At 42.4% G+C, this 26,697-nt stretch overlaps 1 protein-coding gene across 1 annotated transcript in view; it reads left to right on the plus strand.

Annotated features, from left to right (window-relative positions):
• The first annotated feature begins 326 nt into the window (after positions 1-326).
• The window catches only part of RAB38 (RAB38, member RAS oncogene family), a 57,710-nt gene continuing 31,339 nt past the window's right edge, over positions 327-26,697 (plus strand). The window contains exons 1-2 of the mRNA XM_059187001.1: positions 327-720; positions 25,336-25,616. Coding sequence (XP_059042984.1) covers positions 519-720; positions 25,336-25,616 — 483 coding nt within the window. The 5' untranslated portion in view covers positions 327-518. The remainder of the gene's footprint in view (positions 721-25,335; positions 25,617-26,697) is intronic.

Here is a 26,697-nt window from a genome sequence, read left to right on the forward strand (position 1 = left end):
GCCTCTCTTCCAAGCTCTCCCTACAGTGAGGGCTGGGGGCGGGTCTCTAAGCTCAGGAGCCCTGGGTTCCCCCGGGTTTGTCACTTCCATCTCCTGCAATGCGCTGAACTTTTCCACACGCAGTTTTCCTGCACGGAAAACGTGGAAAACAAAGCCCACACCTCAAAGCTTTGTGTTCAGGATCACAGGCGAGGAAAGTGCTTCGGAGACTGTAAAGTGCTGCACGAATAACCTTTGCAACAGGCATTAAGACGGGAGCCCCCTGGTTGCCAGTCCCCGGAGACGCTCCCTCTTCCACCCCCCTCCAGGGCGGCGCGCGGTCCCGGGAAAGGAAGGAGGATTAACCCCTGGGCGCCTGTCTGGGCGTTTCTCCAGGCGGCGGGGGAGGAGTTCCGCCCCTCGCCCCCGCCCCGCCGCTCCTCTCCCTGACGCCCGCACTCGTGCTCCCGGAGTCGGTCTCCCGCCCAGGCCCCGGCTGCGCTCCTCGGCCCGGCACGGCACGCGGGCGGCCCGCCAGGATGCAGGCCCCGCACAAGGAGCACCTGTACAAGCTGCTGGTGATCGGCGACCTGGGCGTGGGCAAGACCAGCATCATCAAGCGCTACGTGCACCAGAACTTCTCCTCGCACTACCGGGCCACTATCGGCGTGGACTTCGCGCTCAAGGTGCTGCACTGGGACCCGGAGACGGTGGTGCGCCTGCAGCTCTGGGACATCGCAGGTGAGCCCCCGGGGGAGGGGCGAGGGCACGGGGGTCTCGCCGCGGCCCTGCAGTTCCGGGGCGGGGGGCTGCGGGCCGGTCCCGGGCGCCCGCACGAGACTTTTCCTGGTGCGCTGGAAACTTGGTTTCCGAGGAAACAAAAGTTTTTCTGTCTCGCTCGCTGAAACTTCAAGTGCATTCCCTGGCGCTTTGGCGCTGTTGCTCGAACTCCCTCGCACACTCTCCCCTGGGATCTCTCGACCCCGTGCGGGCCTCCCCAGGGACCTAGGGAGAGACCGTCTGGGGAGAGACTGTCTGGAGTTCTCAGTCTCTGGCTCTTTTTCCGGGCGTGGACGACACTGCCGGTGACGCGGCCCCTAGTGTCATGCCAGCCACCAAGGGGGAAGCCCTGAGACCGGTTAACTGCGGGCAGGAGCGTTCAGGGCTAGAAGGGCTCTTACCCACCTGTTGTCCCCCAACTGCTGTTTTTCTTTTTCTTGTTTTCTTAAGATTTTATTTATTTGACACAGAGAGAGATCACAAGTAGGCAGAGAGGCAGGCAGAGAGAGAGGAGGAAGCAGGCTCCCCACTCAGCAGAGAGCCCGATGCGGGGCTTGATCCCAGGACCCCGAGATCATGACCTGAGCCGAAGGCAGAGGCTTTTTAACCCACTGAGCCACCCAGGCGCCCCCAACTGCTGTTTTTAACTACTTACTTAGTTCATTCCAACTCCTGCCCCCTCTCAGTCAAGCGAGTTTGAGGTCCTCAGCTTTGAGGAAGCCAAGGATCTTCGTGTATATGTTTTTGGAGCAAAGTATTATTTCCGTGTTTCTCTGTGGTCTATGAAAAGGAGGCTTGGGGGGGTGCCTGGGTGGCTTTGCTGGTTGAGCAGGACCCTGGTATTGGATCGAGCCCCGCATGGGGGTCCCTGCTTAGAGGGGAGCCTGCTTCTCCCTCTCCCTCCGTCTGCCACTCACCCTGCTTGTGCTCTCCCGGTCAAATAAATAAATAAAATCTTAAAGAAAAAAAGAAAAGGAGCCATGCACCTACCTTAGGGGCACTTTTGTCAAAGAGTCTATGACATTAGCCCTAAGATTTCTTGATTTGCCCATTAAGTTTTCACTGAGAGATCTGGGAAATGAGAAACTTCATTACAATGTTTGAGACCGGAGTTTACTTCTGAGGGTTTGTCCCCCAAGTTGGGTGGGGGAGTCAGGCAAACGTGAGGCAAAGGTGTGAGCCCTTGGACTGAAGCTGTTTGCAACCTGGCCATGTCCAACCCCTCATTACAGATCTTGGCTCTGTCACTCACCAACCTGCCCAGTGGCTCCAGACGCGTCCCTTCTGCTCAGTTGCATCCCTCCTAAGTGAAAAAGGATTGGCCATGGCAGTTCAGGAATCTTCCTGCTCCGACGTTTCAAGGTCCTCTGGGATTCTCTGTGAACAGTGCCACTTCACCTCTGGCTGTTCATTATGGTACCAGGAGCCTTTGCTTAAGTGCTGGACCCAAACCCGCCACTTCTCTTTCAGAAAACAGTTTCCTTTTTAGCTGGTGTATTTGTCTGGGAAATACTTAATCATGGCTGGAAGCAAGAGTAAATGTGGAAAATTTCTGAAAGGGTATTTCTGTTTCTGGGGACTCTGGTGCCTCTTTAATCATGAGCCGCTGAGTCTTATGATAAAACTTTTGGCATGTGAACAGATTCCTACATTTGGAGTCATCTTCAGCAGCTCTGGTGGCATAGGGGGTTATCAGCGACCAGACGATGCCATCAGCCACTGATTGGGCTTTTCATCTAGAAAAGCCACTGTGAGTCTCTGCACTTCGGTTGTTGGATGGTTTATTGTCTGAAAACTCTTCTGGCTGCGCTGATATATCTAGAACTCAAGTTTAGAAGGAACTTACTGTTTCAAAGGGGATGTAGCTGTCATTTAGACTTTTGTGTCAAACGCAAGTAGGGATGTGACCTTAGCATGTTAGAGAATGTCCGTGAATCTCAGTGTCCTGATCTAACAGGGAAGGTAGAAAGGCATAGTAATTAAGAGTCTAAATTCCAGAGGCGAACCACTTTTGACTGTATCCCTGTTTTACCCCACATGTCCTGAGCTGTTTTAGGCAAGTTTCTTAACCTCCTGATCTCAGTTGCCTTATCTATAAATTAGGCAGGATGCTTTCTCCCATTAAATAAGAAATGGGCAACCAACAAATGCCACCTAAAGGTGACAGTACCTACTATCCAGGAGAACCTCAGGGATTATTGTGACAATAACATGTATAATGGTAGGCAAGAAGGGCATGATACGAATGTGCTAAGTCATAATAAATGAGGAGTCCTATATTACATCTATAATCTGGTCCAGAATACCCGGCATCATTTTTCAGCTTTATCCGTGGTACAGCATGCTGTCATGAACAATTTAGGCACTAAATTTCGAAATGCCTCCTGAGGAGGCACCTGGGTGTCAACCTCATTTGAAGTCACCCTCTTTTGTCACCTGGACTATTGCATTAACCTCCTCACTAAGCTTCTTGCTTTCTCTCTAGTCTCATATGAAGTAATCGTTTGTCAATTTTTTTTTTTTTTTTTTTAAGAGACTGCATAGCAGGGCATATGGGTGGGTCAGTCAGTTAAGTGTCTGCCTTGGGCTCTGGTCATGAACCTGGGGTCCTGGGTTGGAGCCCCATGTCAGGCTCCCTGCTCAGCGGGATGCCTGCTTCCCCCTCTCCCTTTGTGCTTTCTCTCTCTCCCAAGTAAATAAATAAAATCTTTTTAAAAAAAGGAAAAAAGAAAGAAGAAATGTCTCTGAAGCTGTGGTTCTGGACTGAAGTTGCTGGGGAGGCTATAGCCACAGAATTCTGTGCAAATAAGAAATCTGAGGCATTTGGAAAGTCGGCTGTACAGCTGTAGTGGTGTGTAGTATCTCAGGAGAGGAACTACTTTTTCCCAGGGCTCTGATGTTCAGTGGTAATCTGCCTTTGGCAGCCTCCAGCCCAAAGGCCCTCATGAGCTGTGTTAGAAGCTGGGAATCAGGCCCTACTTGTTGTGGGGAAGTTGGGCCCTTGTGGAAAGGTTTAGTGGAACATCGTGGTGACATATTTCAAGCTACATAGGTAGCCCTGTGAGGAGTGAATTCATACGAAATCCAACCTCAAGTACCCACTCAGACTCTAGTCAGCTAAGCGTACCTTACAGCACCTTCAGATCAGCCTGTCTGTCCAGACCTAAGAATGCTTCTCTTTCTCCTTTGGGCTCAACTCTGCTGTGTGTGTGGAAAGAACAGGTGAGGCTAAAGTGTGAACAGGAGGGCCACACTTTGAGGTGGTTGAGAGGATGGATGACATAGAGAGGACAGGCTGTGTCATTGATAGAATGTCATATCCATCTGCAATGGAGGGAATCTTTGCTCATGAGATTTTTGATATTCATTTGATTCAGTGCCAACTCATGGCCTGTACGTGTCCAACTAAATTCTGTGATATGTCTCTTGTAGCCACTTTGACTGACCAGTCTATTCCTCAAAGACTCCAAAAAATACCTCTCAGGGGGTGCCTGGCTGGTTCAGCCTGTGGAGCATGTGACTCTTGATCTCCCCGGTCATGAGTTCCAGCCCCACACTGGGCATAGAGATTACTTAATAAAAACAAAAAACAGAAAACTTTTTTTTCTTTTTTTAAAATACCTCTCAGGGCTTGTGAAGTAGGCTGAAAACCAACATGGTAAATTCCACAAACCTCACAGGGAATGGCAATCATCCTGAGTCCCAAAGATTCTATCACGGAGGAGCAGCTGGGTCAGCTCTGGCTTCCAGAGCACTTGACAGTGTCAAGAGAAATTAAGTCCCTCCGCCCAAGGCCACCTACCTATTAAGTGGAAGAGCCCAATTAATACAGTTCTGTGTGACTTGAATCAAGCCATGCTCTTAGAGACCACAGGCCTGTGAGTGCCTGGGTCATAGTTGGTCCCCTGGGATTATACCCTCCTCCCACTGAAAGGTATTACTTCTTTCATTTTGTTTGTTTCTTTCTCTCTCTCTCTCTCTCTTTCTTTCTTTCTTTCTTTCTGTGTTGCTTCTTTAGATTTACCTAAGGTTTTTCTTGCCTTCTTCCTATTTCTAACGTGTTTCTGGATATTAATCAGAACGACTGTACAGGTAGTGGGATGAAATAGAATGAAAATCTATTTCTGAAAAATTGATTCTTGGTTGTAGAGTTTTTAAAATAGATTTATCAGGAAAAAAAGTAAGCAAAAGGTTCACATTTGAGATTCTCCTTTCTATTCCTCTCCAAATCTGATTACTGTAATTATTCCATCAGCATTTTCAAAGAGAATGGTACAGTTTTGTCTAGAACTCTTTGTGTGCTTTGGGAGCACAGCTGGAGGATTTGGGACGGTCGTAGTAATAGCAGCTAACATTTCTTAAGCATTTATTATTATGTGTATAATACACATACTTAATTTTTAATTCCCCGGTAACATAGTTGGTTAAGTGGTAGTGCTGGAATTTAAAATTTGGCCATGGAATCCAGTACCAAGGTTTCTAACAGCTTTGCTCTACTTCCCACAATTTAAAAATAAAATACTTCGGGGGCGCCTGGGTGGCTCTGTCAGTTATGCATCTGACTCTTGATTTTGGCTCAGGTCCTGATCTCAGGATTGTGAGATCGAGCCCCACATCAGGTTCCATGCTGGGCATGGAGCTGCTTAGGATTCCCTTTCTCCCTCCCCGACTCTTGCTCCCTGTCTCGCAAATAAATAAATAAATAAATCTTAAAAAAAAAAAAATAAAAATACTTTATTTATTTATTTTTTAAAGATTTTATTTATTAGAGAAAGCAGGAGTGAGGTGAGGGGTAGAGGGAGAAGTGGGTTCCCTGACCAGTCACCAGCAGGGAGGCCAGTGTGGGGCTCAGTCCGGGGAATCTGGGATCAGGACCTGAGCTGAAGGTAGACGCTTAACTGAGTCACTTAGGTGCCCTCAAAATAAAATACTTTAGACACATTCTTTCTTTAAAAGAAGATTTATCTATTTATTTCAGAGAGAGAGAGTGCATGAGAACGGAGAGGAGGGTCAGCAAGGGGTGGGGAGAGAGAGAATCTCAAGCAGACTCCCTGCTGAGCTCAAGCCTGGCGTGGAGCTTGATCTCATGACCCTGAGATGAGGACCTGAACTGAAATCAAGAGTTGGACACTTAACCGACTGAGCCATCCAAGCTTCCCTAGACATATTCTAAATATGTTTTAAAAATATAGTACTTGACGCTGGGAAAACTATGGGACCTCAGTTACTAGACCTTGCTCGACCTCAGATGCCTCATCTACAAAAAGGCTCTTGTTTCATTTTCCTGAGATATCACATATTTGTATTATGTAATCTCTTATAGTTTCTGCCAGTTCAAAAGTATTTTCAGTGTGCCCAGGTTATATGGGCCAGCTTCTTCCAACTTCTTCCCTTGCCAGCTTTGGGACGGGTGCGAGTCACTTACATGTCTGAGCTGTGGTTTCCTGTCTGTAAACCAAGGACAGTAGCAGAACCTGCTCCTTAGAGTTGTTAAAAAAATAAAACGAGGTAATTCCTGGGAAGTGGTGCCTGCTTGACGTATAACACCTGGTAAATAAATGTTAGCTCTTATTCTGTTCTTAACTGTTAGTACGAACTACCTTCACGTACATTTTCCTGCTTGATCTGCCCAGCATCGCTGAGGGTATACACAGATCAGGTAGTATTACACCTATTTTATATTAGAGAAAAACAAGAATCAGAGGTCAGGGACTTGCCCAGGGTTGCAAGAGTCAGCAAGTGGCCAAGGAAAAGTACTTCCATCAGGCACTTCTGTGGTAACTTCCCCTGCCTAAACTGTGTGACAGAGAAACATTGGAGGACATTATCTAACAGGCAGAGTGATGAGGAGGCAGCCTGGGCTTAGAGTCAGGAGCCCCGGGACATGGAGTCCCCATGCCAGTAGCCATGAGGTTCATCTGCATCACAGTGCTTTGTTGTTTCAGGTTTTATGAAATGCTTCTGCATTGTGAAATTCGATGCGGGGTGGTGGTGGTGGTGGGGTGGAGACGGCAGGTTTTAGACTTGACTCTCTTCAGTGTCTAATTCTTAAAGACTGTAATTCTCCAAGGAGTTTTAGAAGAAAGGTCTTAAATGTCAACATAATAGATCTAGAAATGTAGAATGAGCTAAATTTGGCAACCACATGTCAAACAAACAAACAAAAAAATGTGTGTCAAGTCTGGGCTACTCTCTGCTGGGCAGTTTATTGCCTTGTTTCTAGCCTAGCCTGGCTAATTATAGATTTTCTAAATACCATCCGGACTAACATGGTTTATGCTTAGAGGTAAGCAGTGTGTACACGCAGTAAGATGGGGAACTTTCTAAGTAGGGTGAACGGTGTGTGGGCAAAACACCCCGGGGCTTTCTGCAGGGCAGTAGAAACTCTGTCACAGACATGTGAGCATTAGGCATGTGGGACAACTGTGTTTTAGAGGACTAGTTCTGACAGGAGAGCGCATAGGAGTCTGACCAAAGCTAAGTCATTTGAGAGAAGGACGGGATGGGGAGGAATAGCTCTAAGGTGTGTGGCTGGTTTCTTCAGCACAAATGTATATGAAAGGGGCGGTATGTGTTAGAGACAGTTCTAGGTGAGGGGAAGACAAAGAAGGATAAAGAAGCGAACAAGGCATGGTTGCTGACCTCAAGAAGTTCACGGTTTGATGGGCGTGTGGCACCAAAGCAAATCACTGTAACAGTTAATGAACCGTATCAAGAAGGACACTCCAAAATATTCTGGTGGCACAGAGCTCCTGCCTGAACCACATCTGTCCATTCTCTGAGCTTAAAACTGAGCAGGTACGGGCGCCTGGGTGGCTCAGTGGGTTAAGCCTCTGCCTTTGGCTCGGGTCGTGATCCCAGGGTCCTGGGATTGAGCTCCGCATCGGGCTCTCTGCTCGGTGGGGAGCCTGCTTCCCTCTCTCTCTCCCTGCTTGTGATCTCTCTCTGTCAAGTAAATAAATAAATAAAATCTTTTAAAAACAACAAACAAACAAACAAACAAACAAAAACAACAACTGAGCAGGTAGGGTAAAGCCTCTGGCTCGTGGAATATATCCAGTCCTCTTACCTACAACCTGTTACTCCCTGTGATCAGTGATTTCAGGGCTCTACAGCTTGAGGCTGAAGTTCATCCTCTGGCTCTCTTCAGTTTTGTCTCCTTCTCTTGAGAGTCTTACATGTTCCCATGGCTTTAAACTCCATGCAGGTGTCTCCAAAAACGTGTATCTAATTTTGATTTCCATGACCTTCAGACCTACAGTTTGGTCTTCCTGCTGGCCATCTCCATCATGATCTCTCATATATCTGGCAAGATCAATATGTCATAGCAAAGTGGCATGAAAAAGCAGATTGTTGTTTTTTCTCTATTAGTGAAGTAAAATATACTGAATGTAGCAAAATCATAAAGTAGAAAATGACAGTAACAACAACAGAGAATACAGAGAACATCCGCAATCATCCTTCTTTTTTTAAAATTTTTTCTAAATTAACATATAATGTATTATTTGCCCCAGGGGTATAGGTCTGTGAATCGTCAGGCTTACATACTTCATAGCACTCACCATAGCACATACCCTCCCCAATGCACAATCATCCCTCTTAATGATAAGTAGTAAAGGATGATATTTTATATGTCTAAACTAGGCATCTTTCCCCATTCTCTGGACTTGGTATATACCTTTCCCATAGTCACTTGAACTTGAAACTTCTGCCATATTTTCTTCTTTGACCCTCCCAACTCAGATAGTGATTATGCTTCTCTTGCCACTGCTGTAGACCAAGGACAGTGCTATTATTACTTCCCTGTTTTTCTTCTGTAATAGCCATCTGACTAGTCTCTTCTTTCTTCAATTTTTATGTGACCCAAGGTCAAGTTCATCTTTCTGGAACATTGCTTTGGTGACTCCCTATTGCCTATAGATTATGCATGTCATGAAATGAGGAATTAAAACACTAGAGATGAGGTGATAGGAAGGCTGATGGCAAAAAAGAGGACAGATTTCAAGTCACAGAACCATTGAGGGAAGAGTGGGTGAGGTCCTAGCAGGGAGTCCTTGAGGCTTGACCAGGTCAAGAGGAAACATAGGATCCATGTCATTGTGGCTTGTCATGAATACAGCTATTGTCTTTGAGTGTTGAAGCAGTACTTAAAGATTTGTTTTTGTTTTATTATTCTGAATTTTATTTACAAAGTCATTTTAAAATTTGAGCATTTGAGAGGTGTAAGATTTTGCCTGGGAAAATTTATTCATTCTCTTGGTGAGAAGAGGAACTAAGGGATAAACAAAGTGGATCAATTTTTGCAGTTATGGAATATGATAGTCTGGTGGGACATAAAGCGGAGAGATAATTATTTGATCACTGTTTTGATGAGTGTTCTGAAGGGGAAGTGTTAAAAGAAAGTCAAAACAGGACACCTACCCTAGCTGTGGTGTGAAGGTGAGGAGACATGGTGTGGTCAGTGGTAATCTGGCATCGCTGCAGGTTACAATACAGGAGGAGGGCTTGGTGAGGGAGCAGCACACAAACCATGAAAGGACATATATGCTAAGCTAAAGGTCAAAGGTAATCTCTTACATTGATCAATTTTCCAAGGCAGTTTTTGCAATTTAAACACCACACTGCTTGTGACAAATAGGTCTTATCATTTCTAATTTTGGAGGTGAGGAAACTGGACCAAGCCTGAGTAGAACTTGGTGCCTGACCCACAGTGGCCGCTCACTGACAGTGGTTGGATACTGGAGTCATCACTCACCTGAAGAGTTTTTGAGAGTAGTTGCTTTGTAGAAAGGCTTAGAGCCCTTTCTCTCCATCTTCTTATGATTCACTCTGGGGAATCCTGCAAAGCTTTCAAGTCATTAAGAACCACCCTGCCCCTGCCTCTCTTTACTTTTCTTTCTTTCTCTTAACTCTGAGATGGAGACTCCCAGAGGTATATGCTGGCCCTGCTTCTCCTGGGAGTAGAAGTCATGTTTATTCCATCAAGGCAAGATCCTCATCTTCTAGGTTAGTGTGTTAGAATAGTGTCTGACTTGGCAAGGTCAAGACTCTGTAGCCTGGGTTTAACATTACTGAGTTTCACCATTTTTTTTTAACTGTTTGTAAATTTAATAGAGAATATGATCGTAAATTACTCTTTGAAAATAACTCAGGTTTTAACTTCCAGCATTCCCCACTCCTTTTAGTTTCTTACTTGTAGGTATTAATCAAATTCTATCTCTTCTGTCTTGAAAACTAACTCCGTGTTATCCCTTTGTGGTGGCTGGCCTGTGTCTTCATCACTCATCAGGACCACTGTAGCAGCTTCCTAACACCCGTCCCTTCCTCAAGCTCCGCCCCACCCCATCGGTTTGTAGTCCTCAGAGGTGAGAGTTTTGAGCATGACTTCATTCTCCAATCAGAAATGCTCCTGTTTGGCATTCTCTGGTGGATCACCATCTCTTTCAGAATTAGAGGCTAAACTTTTTTACCGTGAAGTTTGAGGTCACCCATTCCAGCCTTATCTCTCATACCTCAGACTCTTGACCATTCCAGATCTCTTTCAGTGGCTTCAATTCACCTCTCACCTCCTCTGTGCTATGGCTCATATGATAGTCGCTGGCTAAATATACTTTCCTCTTTTTCACTTAGATAACTGCTATGGATTCTTGGTCACTCAGCCCATCTCACCTCCTTTAAGAAATGTCTGTTGAGCTCATGTGCCCATGGAGGCGCTGTTTCTCTGTTCCTGTAATAGCCATGCTTGTCCCGGCTTAGAAGCCTTCTTAGAAGCCTTCTTAGAAGCTCTACTGGAATGTCTTTCCAGTCTATAACCCTAGCTCCCAGCGTTGTTCTTGGTAGTTAGCAGGCCTCAAGTGTTTGTTCATTCAAGTTTTCTAGTCAACTATTTCATCATGGCTTCAATTCTCAGGTATATCATTGACCTAAAAATTTCTTCATTAAAACAAAACAAAAAAATCCCTTAATTTGCTTATGCTTGAAAAATTTCATAATTTTATGAATATTAATGTATTAAAAATGTAGACACTATAAATCTGATAAATATGGTAGTCACTTTTCTGAAAGTAGCATTCTGTTTCATTTTTTCATCATAAAAACTGGGGAGTGACCTTAAAGACCATTCTTAAAAGCTGTACTTCATCATTTAATCATGTCTTTATAATTTGGAATGAAGTGTTATTCATTTGAAGGTCAAGTGGCAAAACTATTGTAATGATTTTTTGACACATTAGAAGAAGTAATAATTTTGGAGGGTAATTTTCACAAAGTTAAGATCTTGAGGGCTCATCAAACCCAACCTTTCCTTTTATAGAAGAGAAAGCAGTGCTCTGAAAGAGGGTTTGCCTTTGTTTCTCAGGCTTTTAGAACTAGTTAATAGTAGATCCGGAACCAGAATGCAGGCATCTCTGGATTATTAATGATGAAATTTGAAAAATTAAAAGCTGATTTTTTAACACTAGATGTGTTGGTGTAGTCTTAAGCACTGAGACACAAAAGTAATTGAATTTTATTCCAGAGGGCACCCAGCCCTCTGGAGATTTATGCAATGCAGAAGACAGGATGATGAGATTGGGAATACCCAGAGACTTCCAGGTCTGGGTCAAATAACATCCCTAATATTATTTCCTCTGCTCTCCATTATGAGGCTGAAAATTTGGCCATTTGAACCTCTTCCTTCCTTGCTCTCACCCCGTTTTCGTTGCCTTGCTCCTTCCCTTCTTGCTGGTTCACATACCCTTCCCTTTGTTTCCACATATCCAAATCTTATCTAATGTTTAAGACTTATCTAGAAGAAAAAAAAAAGATTCATCTAGAAGGGCAACTCCTCTGCAGACTTCCCTAATTCTCTCATTCTTCTCTTGAATCTCATGCAACCTTTTTTTTTTTTTTTTCCCTCCCTGTAGCACTTCTTCCTTTATCCTTGTATTAAGAGTTATTTTCCACCTTTCCCATATCCTTGGTGTGCTTTAGCAGACCTTGCCACGGTTGTGACATGATTTAATGAAATGACTGTGAAGTCAGCAGAGAGGTAGAGAAGAAGAAAGTACTACACTGTGGGGAGAACCAAGCAAGTGTGGGTTTTTTGGGAAGCAAAGGAGAATTTTAGGAGAGGATGGTCAATAATTTCAGAGAAATCAGAGTTCTTTCTTTTTGCTCCGTGGCCCTACTTATTGTAGCCTCTTTTAGCCTGATATATTATTATTATTGTTATTTTTTAAAGATTTTATTTATTTATTTGACAGAGAGAGAGAGATCACAAGTAAGCAGAGAGGCAGGCAGAGAGAGAGAGAGGGAAGCAGGCTCCCTGCTGAGCAGAGAGCCTGATGCGGGACTCGATCCCAGGACCCTGAGATCATGACCTGAGCCGAAGGCAGCGGCTTAACCCACTGAGCCATGCAGGAGCCCGTAGCCCGATATATTATTAACCTTTCTTCCTCATCAGCCTTGCACAAAACTGTTCTCTCAAGAAGAGTGATGAAAAACTTAGCTTCTTATGTAATCCGTCAGCCTAATGTGGACAAAGAGAATATCCGTAGAGAGAGGGATTCATGCAATTTGCAGTCTAATTTCACGCAAAATTTAAAGGAAATTGACAAATTATTTTTTGGGAAGACTATTTGTCCGTACAATGTAATGTGTTATTAAGAGCCAACATTTAGGGTGCCTGGGTGGCTCAGTGGGTTAAGCCTCTTTCAGCTCAGGTCATGATCTCAGGGTCCTGGGATGGAGTCCTGCATCCGGCTCTCTGCTCAGCAGGGAGCCTGCTTGCCCTCCCCTCCCTGCCTGCCTCTCTGCCTCCTTGTTATCTCTCTCTCTCTCTGTGTGTCAAATAAATAAATAAAATCTTAAAAAAAAAAAAAGAGCCAACATTTATGGAGTGTCGGGCATGGTACTGTATATGTGTTTTGTTTTGTTAAAATATTTATTTATTTATTTGACAGAGATTGAGAGAGAGAGAGAGAGAGAGACATAGCGAGAGAGAGAACACAAGCAGGAAAAGTGGTAAAGGGAAAAGCAGGCTTCCCACTGAGCAGGGAGCCTGAAGCGGGGCTGGATCCTGGGATGAAGTCAAAGGCAGATACTTAACGACTGAGCCACCCAGGCGCCCAGTACTAAGTGTTTTTATGTATCCTTTCATTTATTGCTCACAGTGAGTGGATCTAGTAGGTCCTGTCACTAGCCCCATCACAGAGCCAAGAGAACTTTGCTTAGATGAGCTAGAAAACAACATAGTCAAGGAAGAAAAAAAAAACACAAAAAAACTTTTCAAAAGTCATAGAGGTTGTGAGGGATGGTGCTGGGTAGGAACAGAGATGTTTTCTGTTTGCTGTCTTCTGACTACTCTGTTCTGCTGTTTCCTGACTGTGATACAACAGTGCAGTCCTTTTCCCATTCCAGAGATTAAGTGGCATTTAGAAGATACACATTATTTATTTTAAAAGAAAAATTATATTTTGAATCTTGATAGTTTTAGATAGAGCTAAGAATTAAATGAGCTGAATTCCTTGCACACATCATTGCTGAGACCATGGGGTTGGCTTGGCTTAATAAAAACCATCTTTTTTTTTTTTTAAATAAAGATTTTATGTATTTATTTGAGAGAAAGAGAGCGTGAGCCTGGGCAGGGGTGGTGGCTGGAGGAAAGGGAGCGAGAGAAACAGACTCCTTTCCCTACCCGTGCCCAGACTCCCACTCTCTCTCTGAAATAAATACATAAAATCTTTATTTAAAAAACTAACAATCGGTTTTTCAAGTATCCAGAAACAATAATATCATAGAAAGGAAGGGTGGAAGAATTGTAGTGACCTATTTTAAAAATAAATTTCAAAATATTCTATTTAAATCCTGTATTTATATTTAAATTTCAGACTGTGTATGGGGTGGGGGGGAGAAACAGAGACAGAGAGAGAGACAATTAATAACCCAGTATCCCAGGTTTTTTGGTCAGAATTTATTTTGACTGAGTTCTGACACTACTCAGCTTAGATGAGATAATTCACTTGAATGGAGATCATGACCTGAACCGAGGGCAGACTCTTAACTGACTGAGCCACCCAGGTTCAATTTATTAAGTTCCAATTTATTAAGTAGTTAGCACCAAATAATTGAATAAGTATTATGTTCTAACAACTTAGTAGCCATTTGAAAAAAAATTGGAACACAAATTTGAAAGATTTTGAATTTCGTTTTTAATAACTATAATTCTTTACTGTTGGTATACGCGTGCCTTTGGGCCATGGAATAGAATTTTGAGTCAGAGTAGATATCCCTCCCCTCGTTTCCTGTTTCACGTTGATTTTCACATGACTCTTGCTTTATATCACACAAACTATGAACACCTGTTTCAGAAAGATAGGATTTCATTAGAAGGAATGTAGCATGGTCTGATGTAAAAGTTGTGAACTATCTCAAGTTAGTAGTTCCTGAGGTGTTTGACTGAGCTTGAGTACCTCCATGTTTACCTTGAAATTTTAAGATATCCTGTTTATCCACTTGCACCCCTGTGAGTTCATTGACACACCCCAGAGCACCTTGGTACACATTTTGGGAACTACAGCTCTAAAGGAATCTGGAAATTCTTTAAGAGTGAAGTCTTTATTTATTTATTTATTTATTTGAGGGACAGAGATCACAAGCAGGCAGAGAGGCAGGCAGAGAGAGAGGGGGAAGCAGGCTCCCTGCCAAGCAGAGAGCCGGATGTGGGGCTCAATCCCAGGACCCTGAGACCATGACCTGAGCCGAAGGCAGAGGTTTTAACCCACTGAGCCACCCAGGGGCCCCAAGAGTGAAACCTTTAGAGTCTAGTTCTGAGTCCTAGACTTGTGAGTTATTTGTAAAAGTGTTAGAAATCCCGACTTTTTACTGTCTTGTGAGTTACTTATAAAAGAATCTTTAAAGGTTACTTAGAGATGATGTCTCAAATGCTAAGTAATTCAAACATACCTTTTTCTTAACACATTTGAGCTTATAGTTCAGTGGAGGTATTTTTAGGTTGTTTGTTAGGTATTTGTTTAAGTTGTAGTTAAATTAACAACATGGGATGCTGATTGTTTTATCTTGATTCATGCCAACCTCTCATCTGTGACTTGGTTTCATTCCCTCCCACTATCCAGTATTTGACATTACATTATTCTCTATTCAAGTGAATTATGTCATCTAAGCTGAGTAGTGTCAGACCTCAGTCAAAATAAATTCTGACAAAAAAATCTGGGATACTGGGGTATTAATTGTCTCTCTGTCTCTGTTTCTTTTCCCCCACCCCGTACACAGCCTAAAATTTAAATATAAATATAAATATAGAATTTAATTGGAATATTTTGAAATTTATTTTTAAAATAGGTCACTACAATTCACCTACCCTTATGGACACCTGAAAAACCAATTTTTTTTTTAAAGATTTTATTTATTTGACAGAGAGATCACAAGCAGGCAGAGAGGCAGAGAGAGAGAGAGAGAGAGAGATCCTGATGCGGGGCTCGATCCCAGGACCCTGAGATCATGACCTGATCAGAAGGCAGAGGCTTAACCCACTGAGCCACCCAGGCGCCCCCAGTTTTATGTCATCTCACTCTTGCACACTTTAGCTTAATTCAGTACAGTGCCTCTAGCTTTACCATCTTGTTGAACAGAGGTAAGATTTCCTATGAGATGACAACCACTAGTGAGGTGAAATGGGGAAACCGAAGAAGTTGCAGAAAGAGCTTGGGTGGTTTTGAATCGGGGACAGATTTTATTCAAAGTGAATCTTAAGAATGAGCAGGAGTTTAAGCAAGCATAGCAAATAAGTGGGTGCGATAAAGACCTTGCTTTATTTGGTTCACTCCTCTTCCTGGGGTGCCCCCTCCCCAGTAAGAAATCACTGGGGGCCCAGATGGTAAAGTAAATGAACTCTTTTCTCTGCCTGGCAAACTCTTGCTCCTATTTTGATGAGTTTCTCTCTGAAAAATCTTTTTCCAATTTAGGACCACCGAAGCTACTGGTCCTTACTTCCCTAGGAAATGGGAACACAGCTTCCCCACAATCCTGGCTCACATTTTTTTCTTTGTAAAACTCTACTGATAGTTAGGTGGATCTACTGGAACAGGCCCATGTGCTAAAGAGTATTTTGATGCAAAAATGAACAAACATGGGATCCTAAGTAACCATTTGTTAGAACCTACAAGAGCCATAAGAAAAACAGATCAGTAGCAACAATTTCTTTAAAATAAAGTCATATCAATTTCATTAAATTCTAAATATTTTGTTGGAGTTATTATTATAAAATGGATATAATTACACACATTTAAATTTAAGGCAGTGTTCTGTGATATGTGACAATGCAAAAGAAATGGCATGTGAACAAATTATTTTGCCTTTAAAAGTGGGTATTTGGTACCACTCAGCTCAAGTGAATTAACTCCCAAACATTACTCATATGATGTGGACATTGTAACTCTAAATGCTCTGAGTTTTCAAGACATTCCGATATCTGTCTTATTAGAGATCTTCCAATTTTTTTAAAAAAAGATTTTATTTGTTTATTTGACAGATAGAGATCACAAGTAGGCAGAGAGATAGGCAGATAGAGAGGGGGAGGCAGGCTTCCTGTTGAGCAGAGAGCCCAATGTGGGGCTTGATCCCAGGACCCCGAGATCATGACCCAAGCCGAAGGCAGAGGCTTTAACCCACTGAGCCACCCAGGTGCCCCAGAGATCTCCCAATTTTTAAAAAAGATTTATTTATTTATTTGAGAGAGAGCAAGAGGGCACGTGTGAGTGGGTTGAGTGGTGGAGGGAGAGAATCTCAAGCAGACACCGCACTGAACTCTGATCCCGACACAGGGTCTATCCCACCGCCCATGAGTTGGAGGCTTCACCGACTGAGCCACCCGGGCACCCCCTAGAGATCTTCCAATTTATAACTGTTGGCAAGTTGTTCAAATTGCCTTAAATCTTGCATGGGTCACAGAACATGTTAGCAGCCCAGCCAACCTCCAGTTTGTGGCATCTTCTGTAAACAGTAGTAGATCCCTGAAAGTGTTTAATTAGGGAAATGATCAGGTGAATTTGGCAGACGTGTATGGAAATTAAAGTACCAGTTCAATCTCCAGTCCTGACTGCCCCCTGGAACTTCAGCCTTGTGTGCACAGCTGCCTCCTCAACATCTCAGCCTAACAGACATCTCAGACTTAACATATCAGAATCCTGATCTATTTCCACAAAACCTGCACCTGCAAAAGTCTTCTCCATCTCAGCTAATAGCAACTTCGTACTTTTGATCTTTGAAGCCAAAAGTTCTGGAGTCCTGCTTGAATCATTTCATATACAACGTCTCCACGAGCATCTCGACCTCCAGATGTATTTAGGAAGAAACCCATCTTTACCAGCATTCACCATCACCACATCTGTCCACGTCATTCTCTCTTGCCGGGATGATTGTCTCCCCACTTCCAACCTTGACTCCTGTGGATCATTCCTTACTGTAGCACCCACGGTGTCCATTTCATTCATGTTTCTCATCTGCTCCTTCAGGACTCCTCCTGTCCTCAGTGCTTTCCTCTCTCCTGCAGAATACAAGGCAGCCTTCCTACGACGGCCTGAAATGGGCTCCGGTCTGGACCCCGAGATCTGCCTGCCTCACCGCATGTTCCTCTTCCCCTGCTCCGTCCTCTCCAGATAGACTCCTTGCTCTTCTCTAAACACTTGGCAGACACATTTGTGCTTCGGAGTCTTTCTCTCTTGGTGGTGTTCTTTCAAAAACGCACTTCTAAATATCCATACGACTTTCTCCTTTACCTCTTTCGGGTCTTTACTTAAGTGACCACTTCCCTGTGGACCTTTACTATCCATCCTGCATAACTTGGCCCTCACCCCCACATACCATTTTCTCCTTTCCAACTTTATTTTCCTCCCTACCACTTTACCAGCTAATGTAGTGTTACGTGTAGCTTACCAGCTTTTTATCTTTTCCACTAGAACATGAGATTCATTAGAACAAGGACCTCTAATTCTTTTTGCTCATTGCTCGAAGAGTGCCTAAAAATAACAAGCATTCAAAACTTAGTTGTTCAGTGAATGAATGAAGCGAGATGGGGCGATCCTCACTGGAGTGATGATGATGAAGGCAAGGGACATGGCAGAGGGTGGCTCTTACCGTCTTGTTAAGTCTGCATGTATCTGCTGGGAGCAGGGAGGGAATTAGGGACTATTCCTTCTCTCAGGAAGGAGACCTTTTTGCACACTCTGGTGCACACAATACGTGTCATGGGGACTGCTGAAAGGTGGTTCTGGCTAGGGGCACTTGTAATTTTGTGAGCGATGATTGCCCATGGTTAATGCCAGTTGCAGCCCAGGGGACTTGGAAAAAGAGTGATGGATTATGCGCTTCTGTCGCTGGCCTGGTGGGGGCAAAGTAGGGAAGAGGGAAGAGGAAAGAGTCTCAAAAATATGGCCGCAGGGTCAGATGGGCTCCTAAAACCTGGAGAAAACCTACTCACGAGCACGTTAACCAGACTCTGATCCTCGTCTGTGGGTTTCCCTGAGTCTTCAAAACTACCTTAACCTACTGTAAGTTCAGTGTCCTCTTGGCCATCACAGTAATCAGATGGATTTGTTTTCCTCTAGATCCTTGTCCAAGATCCATACATACTTTTGGTTTCATCCTCCTGCTTTTCATGCTATTATTCCCTGGAAACAAAGAGAGTATCTTGGTACTTTTAGCTTTATAGATTATGCATGACCCAAAACTTATATTATTTTGAGTAGAGTAAATTGATTCTAAGGGATTATTTCTTAAGAAGATGAGAATGATAACAAAAACATAACATTCCAGTGTGAAACTTGTTGCAACAGATATGTGCATAACCCTGTTAGCATAATGTTAATTTTCTCCACTATTGATTACTTACTGGAAGTGAGAGTATAATATAGAGTAAGTGCATTAGTACATAACACTAGTTACGTATGAACATGTTCATGTTCATGAACACTAGTTCATGAACACATGGTGACATATTTTAGAGAAAGAAATAACTTTAATTTCAGCTTATTTCTACAATAGTATCTTGAGTATTTACTATATCATACAAGTATAGAATAGGCCTCAGATTTGCAACGTTAAATTATAATCAGGGCATCTGGGTGCCTCAGTTAGTTAAGCATCTGACTCTTTTTTTTTTTTTTTTTTTTAATTTAAGATTTTATTTATTTATTTGAGAAAGAGAGCACACATGTGTGCCTGAGCAGAGGGGAGGGGCAGAGTGAGATGGAGAAGCAGACTCCCCGCTGAAGAGGGAGCCTGATGTGGGACTCAGTTCCAGGATCCTAGGATCATGATCTGAGCCAAGGCAAATGCTCAACTGACTGAACCACCAGGTGCTCCATCTGACTCTTGATTTTGGCTCAGGTCATGATCTCAGGGTCATGAAACCCTGTGTCAGGCTCTGCACTGAGTGGAACCAGCTTAAGATTTCTCTCTCCCTTTCCTTCTGCCTGTCCCCCAACCCCCCTGCTTATGGCTGTCTCTCAAAAAATTATATATATATATATATATATATATATATATATATATGTATAATATATTATATATATTATGTATTATGTATGTATGTATTATATATATTATGTATGTATGTATTATGTATTTTATTATTATATATAATAATATATATAAATGCATATATGACATTTCACTTCAGGGCACAATTGTAGGATGCATATGTTTTCACTGAACGGAGTAGGAGGAAAGGTGAGGAAGGAATTCAGGCTTTGGGAACAGAGGTATAAAAAGGCAAGAAAATCCGAGGCAGTAATGGAGAGTGTGTTTAGAGAGAATAAGTATTCCCTTGTGGCATGGCCATGGAGCTTGTTGAAGGAAGTGACAGGAGGAGTTTGGAAAGGTGGTTGGAGCCAAAGTCTCCTTGTGCATTGTTAATAATGAAGGTGTCTGTTTCTTTTTTTATCCTTTTATTTTTAAAAAAATTTTATTTATTTATTTGACAGAGATCACAAGTAGGCAGAGAGGCAGACAGAGAGAGGGGAGGAAGCAGGCTCCCCGCTGAGCAGAGAGCCCGATGTGGGGTTCGATCCCAGGACCCTGAGATCATGACCTGAGCCGAAGGCAGAGGCTTTGACCCACTGAGCCACCCACGTGCCCCGAAGGTGTCTGTTTCTAAGCATGTGTCACTGACGGGCTAAGGCAGTGGAGCATACGGGTATTGTTGACCTTTTGAACGTGGACTCTGAAAGAAATAGAGTTTAAAGACTTCACCTAGGGCGGCCTTCAAAACAGCTTCCTGGACCCCACACAAAACTAGCAGGGTAAGAATCTCTGAAGAGCAGGGCCCAGGAATGAGTATTCTCTAAATACCTAAGAGGATTTTTTTTTTGCTTTATTGAGATATAATTGGTATATAATATTGTGTAGATTAAAGCTGTACAGCATGATGGTTTAATATACTTATATATTTTCAAATGATTACATTAGGATGAACACCTTCATCACTTCACATAATTACCATTTTTTGGTACGTGGTGAGAATACTTAAGAGCTACTCTCTTAGCAGCTTGCAGTATATAATACAGTATTTTTAACTATAATCACCATACTGTACATTAGCTCTCCAGCACTTATTTATCTTATAACTGGAAGCTTATACCCTTTGGCCAACATCTCCCTATATCTTCTACTCCCTGTCTTAGCAACCACCTGTCTACTCTCTGTTCTATGAGTTTGGCTTTTTTTTTTTTTTAGAGAGAAAGAGACAGAGAAAGCACATGAGTGATGGGGGGTGGGCGAGGAGGGGCAGAAGGAGAGGGAGATCGAGAATCCCAAGCAGGCTCCATGCCCATCGTGGAGCCAATCTCCCAACCTGAACTGAAATCAAGAAAAAGATGCTTAAACAACGGAGCCACCCAGGTGCCCCTACCAGTCTGGCTTTTTTAGATTCCACATATAAGTGAGATCATTACAGTATTTTATTTCTCTGACTTATTTCCCCTAGTATAATGCTCTCATTGCTTTTGCCCATGTTGTTACAAAAGGCAGGATTTTCTTCCTTTCCATGCTGATAATATCCCGCTGCATGTACATACCACATTTCTTTCTTTTTTTATTCCTTCACTGATGGACACTTAAGAAGTTTCCATGTCTCAGTCCTTACGAACAATGCTGCAGTGAACATGGGGGTGCAGATAGCTCTTGAAGATAGTGTTTTCATTTCCTCCCAATGGATGCCCATCTGGTGATCTCTCATACTGCCAAAAGGTCTGAAGACCTGTGTTTGTATTAATTTTGAGGGAGAGTAGGAGTGATGAGAGCTGAGATGCTGGGAGCCTCCTTGGGGAGCTGTCAGGGCTCCAGGTGAGGGCTTAAATGGGAGCATTAACAGTGCTGATGGTGGGGGGTTGTTGACGATCCGGACCTGCTTCTAAAGCAGAAGCATTGGTAGAATGTTGGAGACCCTTTAGACAGAGGGGTGAGGAAAGAGTCAGAAGATGACTTGAAGGTAGCGCTCAGGGGAGCAGTGTAACTAGTGATGCTGAGCACTGGAGGGAACACTGGGACGTAGCAAGCGGAGAGCTGGATGCCTGCATCCGTGGAGGGTGATTGGAAGGGTTGCCAAGGCAGTAATGAATTTAGTTTCAGGTATCCAAACCACTATTTTAGCAATGAGGAAAACAGACTCAGAATGGTGGAGTCGCTAATCTGAGCTCACAGAGCCATAGGTTAGTGGTGGAGTGGCAAAAAGAATGTGCCCAGATTAACAGAACATCCAGGGTGCTTCCTCCCATTGTTTCTATGTCTATGTAGACGATTCCTGGCTTGGCTGTGCCCACTGAGAATATCTCTAGAGTATTAATTACCAAGAGAAAATACCATTAAATACACATTATGACTCTATTACCTGTGTGTATTTTTAGCTGAGTCTGTGACACAAAACAGACCACTGAAGGCTGTTGGGACAGAGGCCAAGCATTGACTTACCAGGAATATTTTACCTCTGGAAGCAGGAAAGTAGGAGGGGACCTTAGAGGTCAGCTAGAGGTCAGTTAGAACAAATTCATTTTGTAAGTGAGAAAACTGAGTCGCAAACAGAGAAATGCATTTGTCTAAGGCTGCGCTGGTAACCAGTAATTAAGACTAAGACCCATGTCTCTGGCCATTCAGTTTATTGCCTTCTGCAGTAAGATTGTCCAAATGATTGCTGCAGCTACCGTATTAACTCTTGTGATTCAGTTCATTGCTTTGTCATTGAACTTGTCTGGGAGCTGGACACTGAATCATGAGTCACATTGACATGGCCATGGATGTGTGTGTAGAGTCTAAGAGAAATGGCAGCCTACATGGTGAATTGGGTCATTTTCGGGTCAGGCATCCAATAAGACATGTCTTAGTTTAGAAGTTCCTCAAGGACAAAAAACTATATATTTGCAGCAGAAAACACAGAGCCTGTATTAGCTATTCAGTAAATGTGCATTGAACAAGTGCTCTAACCCCACTGGAAATTTTTGAACTGTGTGTTTTTGTTGTTTGTTTGTTTTAAGTAAATTACCTGTGATAAATTCACCAGGTCTCTATGTTGCCCATATGTAGACACTCATAAACAGTCACATGGTTCTCATTCTTTTCATAAGAAGCAGCAGAGAGAGAGCTATCAGCTGACAAAGGAAGGATAAAATGTGAGCACTGGAAATGCCTTTGTCTGAACATGACCTCTTGCCGGAACCCCGGAAATACAAACTTTTCAAGTCTGCGGGCTCAGTGACCTCAGTTTACAAAGATCACTTTTTCCCCCTTTGTTCCTGATCTGGCACACTTTCCCTCACAAACAAACACACACACACACACACACACACACACACACACACACACACACATACAGATTGTCCTTTTTGAATTCCTATGAAGGTGTTAAGCCTATATATACATTGCTTTTTTGCATGGTCTTCAAAATGACCTTTTGCCATGTATTGGAACTGTAAAAATTTTTCTTCTTGAGGACCTCCTTACTCTACTATGAAAACTCTGGACAAGTAGATTATTGAATAACTCATGACTTTGCCTTTCATCTGATTAGTTCCTGCAAGGGATCATAAGACAACTGCCCAAAGCCCAGAGGCTTTTGGATTCCTGAATGATCACAGAGGGCTTTTTTTCCCCCTCTCTTCTTGAAATGTCATGGTCATCCTGAGCAGTATTAAAGGGGATTACTGTTTGTGTTAGGAACTAAAAAAGGAAATGAAATAAAAGAAATCTAAAACTCATTTGGGAGAAATGAAAGTTCAACTGTGGGTTTTGTGTCATATGAAGAGTATTAAGCCACTTTCTTTCATTGGCTAGATTGTGGGGGACAAAGAAAGGCTTCTGTGGTAAAAAACCATGTAAGAAATGTTTTAGGGTTGTCATGTGCTGGCCCTTACAGAATGCTCTTCTTTCCACTGATACATGTGTAAACAAAAACACTTGTCCACTAGGACCACTAAGACGGAACCTTGACTTGCATCCATTTTCACTCAGTGCTCATGGATCATGTCCTCAGAATCTGCAGTGCTCTGCAATGTGCATGCTCATGTGATTATAACAACCTGCAGAGGGTTTTTGTTTGTTTTGTTTTGTTTTAAGATTTACTTATTTATTTGACAGAGAGAGAGAGAGCACAAGCAGGGGGGAGCTGCAGAGGGAGAGGGAGAAGCAGGCTTCCTGCTGAGCAAGGAGCCTGATGTAGGGCTGGATCCCAGGACCCTGGGATCATGAACTGGGCTGAAGGCAGACGCTTAACCAACTGAGCCACTCAAGTACCTGCAAAAGAGTTTGTTAACATGAATTAAAACTCACCACCACAACATCTTGTGTTCAAAGTTAAGTGTGAAGTGTTCTTCGAGATGTTGACCTGGATCTTCTGAGATACCCGCTAGTTTTGGCATTTTATTCTTTTGCTACACAATGGCTTATTAAATACACACCTTGCTTTGTTTTAATTTACATAACTTATTATTAGACTCTACCATAAATAAGTGACCAAATCAGAATAAAAGGCCTTTGTCTGGTCCTACACTTCTGGAGTTTAGGGTTCAAAAAATACAAACCCAGCCTTCATTAAGCACCTGTCTTCTGCTACTAGTAGTGGCTAGGGTTAAAAGCAATAGGATTCATTTCATTTTGTTAATCGATGGAAAGTCCAGTAATTTTTTGCTGTAAACCCTGCTCTGGATCTGATTTCACTACCTATGCCCTGTTGTCTTTCATAATTTTTAACATGCTGAAGAAAGGCATGAAAACCTCAAGGACCAGTTAGTTCTAAGGTCCCATAATGGGTGCTTTCTATATGTTCATTCATTTCATCCACTTGACAGCCCTGTGAGGTACACATTATTGCTGCCATTTTGCGGATGAGGAAGACTAACCTTAGAGTGTTAAACAAAATGGCCAACATTCATTTAAAAAATTAAGAATCAGAACAAAAGTGATTCTAGTTGATTGGACTGAATAAGACCAGTGCCTGCATGCCTGCCTTTCTCTCTTTCTCTTTCTCTGTCAAAGGGCTTTTCTCCCCCAATAGATTGTAGAGTACTTAAGGCCATCTGGTTTACTGTTGTATTTCAAGCATGTAGTCTGGAGACCAGCACTGATAGAAATATCTGTTATCTGTTCAGCAGAGTTGAGTGAGACACTCATGGCACAAAAGCCTGGAGGAGAGAGTCTAAGACTAATGGTTTGGTAGTTGAGAGGATTCAGTGTTGGCAAGTGACTATGGGCTCTCGATTCAGAAAGTTCAGATTTGAGTTCCAACTTCCGAAGCTCACTATCTGTATAATTTAACAAGTTACTTAGGCTCTTGAGGTCTCAACGTTCTCACTGTAAAATGGTGATAATAGTTGGACCTTTATGATTTTCTGTGTAAGCTGCATTTCTGACCGTTAGTAAATAGAACTAAATGCTAGCTCCTACTATCCTTAATTGGATTGACTGTGGGTGCCTTTAACATATTACATAGTTTAGTTATGTTTATTATGCTTATCATTTATAATCTGTCACCCCACTAAATTGTAAGCTCCACAATGATAGGGACTTTCATGTTTTAATTGTTATATCCCAAGTGCTTAGAGCAGTTTTGTCCAGTAGAACATACAGGAGTAATGGAGATATGATATATTGGTGTCATCTGATCCTGTTGCCACTGGCCATACGTGGTTACTACACACTTAAAAAAATTTTTTTTTTTATTTACTACACACTTGAAATATAGGTATCTAGTGTAACTGAAGAAATGAATTTTAAAGTCGATTTAATTTTAATTAATTTAAACCTAAGTAGCTGTGTGTGGCCAGTGGCATGCCCTGCTAGCACAGTTCTAGAACATTATATGGTATACAGAAGTTTTAGTAAATAAAATACTTGTTAAATGACTGAATCCTTTCTGGACTCAAAGATCAAAAACAAAGGTATGCGACTGTGTATTGAGCTGACTCTGTACAGTGAGGCACTGAAGCGCTTTCCTGAGCGGTCTCCTCATCCTGGAGGCCTCCTGAGGCTCCAGGATGTGCTTCTGTTTACAATTGTAATAAGGCTTTGATTTCTGTTTCTTTTTGGTGATAGGTCAAGAAAGATTTGGGAACATGACAAGGGTCTATTACCGAGAAGCGATGGGTGCGTTTATTGTCTTCGATGTCACCAGGCCAGCTACATTTGAAGCAGTGACAAAGTGGAAGAATGATTTAGACTCAAAGTTGAGTCTCCCTAATGGCAAACCAGTTTCAGTGGTTTTGTTGGCCAACAAGTGTGACCAGGGGAAGGACATGCTCATGAACAATGGCCTCAAGATGGACCAGTTCTGCAAGGAGCACGGTTTCGTAGGATGGTTTGAAACATCAGCAAAGGTAATGTGACCTTAAAGGAGAAAGGTATTAGGCAAGATGCAAAAAGAAAATAATCCTGTAATCATTGTCATCATCATCATCATGATATTAATATGTGTTTGTCTAGTGATTTGTGGTTCCCAAATGGCTTGAAGCTCTTTCTCATCTCAAGGGGATGAGTGGGCAGGGCAGAAATTACTATCCACAATTTAAGATGTATTTGCCCAAGAGAGTAAAAAGCGACTCATACATGGTCTCAGTGATAATGGTTAATAACTGTTTGTTTATCAAGCGCTTACTATATGTTAGGCGTGTTTTATATGCATTTTCTCCTTTAGTCCTCACATAATCCTATTAGGTAAGTACGATTTTAGAGTCAATGAAAGAAATAGGTCTCACATTCAATGTCACTGCCTTATCCATGTATTAATTAATTTACTCCATCAATATTTAATGTGTTCTTCTGCATGTGGGAATTGTGCTTTGTCCTAAAAATGAAAAGGTGGCAAGAATGTGGAACTATCCCATTGGAAATACTGGAACAGTAGAATTAGAGAGTAGGCAGCAAGTGTAACTGTGAAGAACACCATGTTGTTTGGCACTTTTCACTTTTCTGGTGGGCAGAGTAGCAGCAGGGCATGGGGCAGAATCAAGGCGGGAAGATGAAGAACCCAGTGTGGCATGATAAGGACATTATTCTTCCCATGCTGCCCCATGCTACTACCGGATTTGTCAGAGGCATGGTTTTTGTTCTGCTCCCTTTTGTTTTTGCCTATATTTTTATCTCAGAGAGAGAGAAAAAAGCTTATATGGTAAAATTTGAAAGTTAAAAAAAGCATAAATTAAAAAATAAATGTTCCACTGTATTTTTCTATTTCCTGTGTGCACATATTTTATGTTAATACATTTTTAATATATAACTATATGAAATAAAATATAAATATAAAATATGAAATAACTTATGTTTTATATTTATAAATGAATTGTATATTGAAATCTATATTGTATATTTATGTAATATGTATCTATTTGCATATAAATATATAAATTTTACATTATTAGGAATACATTCTGCATAGTTTTAGATCATAATTTTCCCATT

This window comes from Mustela lutreola, chromosome 1, assembly GCF_030435805.1.
Source record: "Mustela lutreola isolate mMusLut2 chromosome 1, mMusLut2.pri, whole genome shotgun sequence".
Classification (NCBI taxonomy): Eukaryota; Metazoa; Chordata; class Mammalia; order Carnivora; family Mustelidae; genus Mustela; species Mustela lutreola.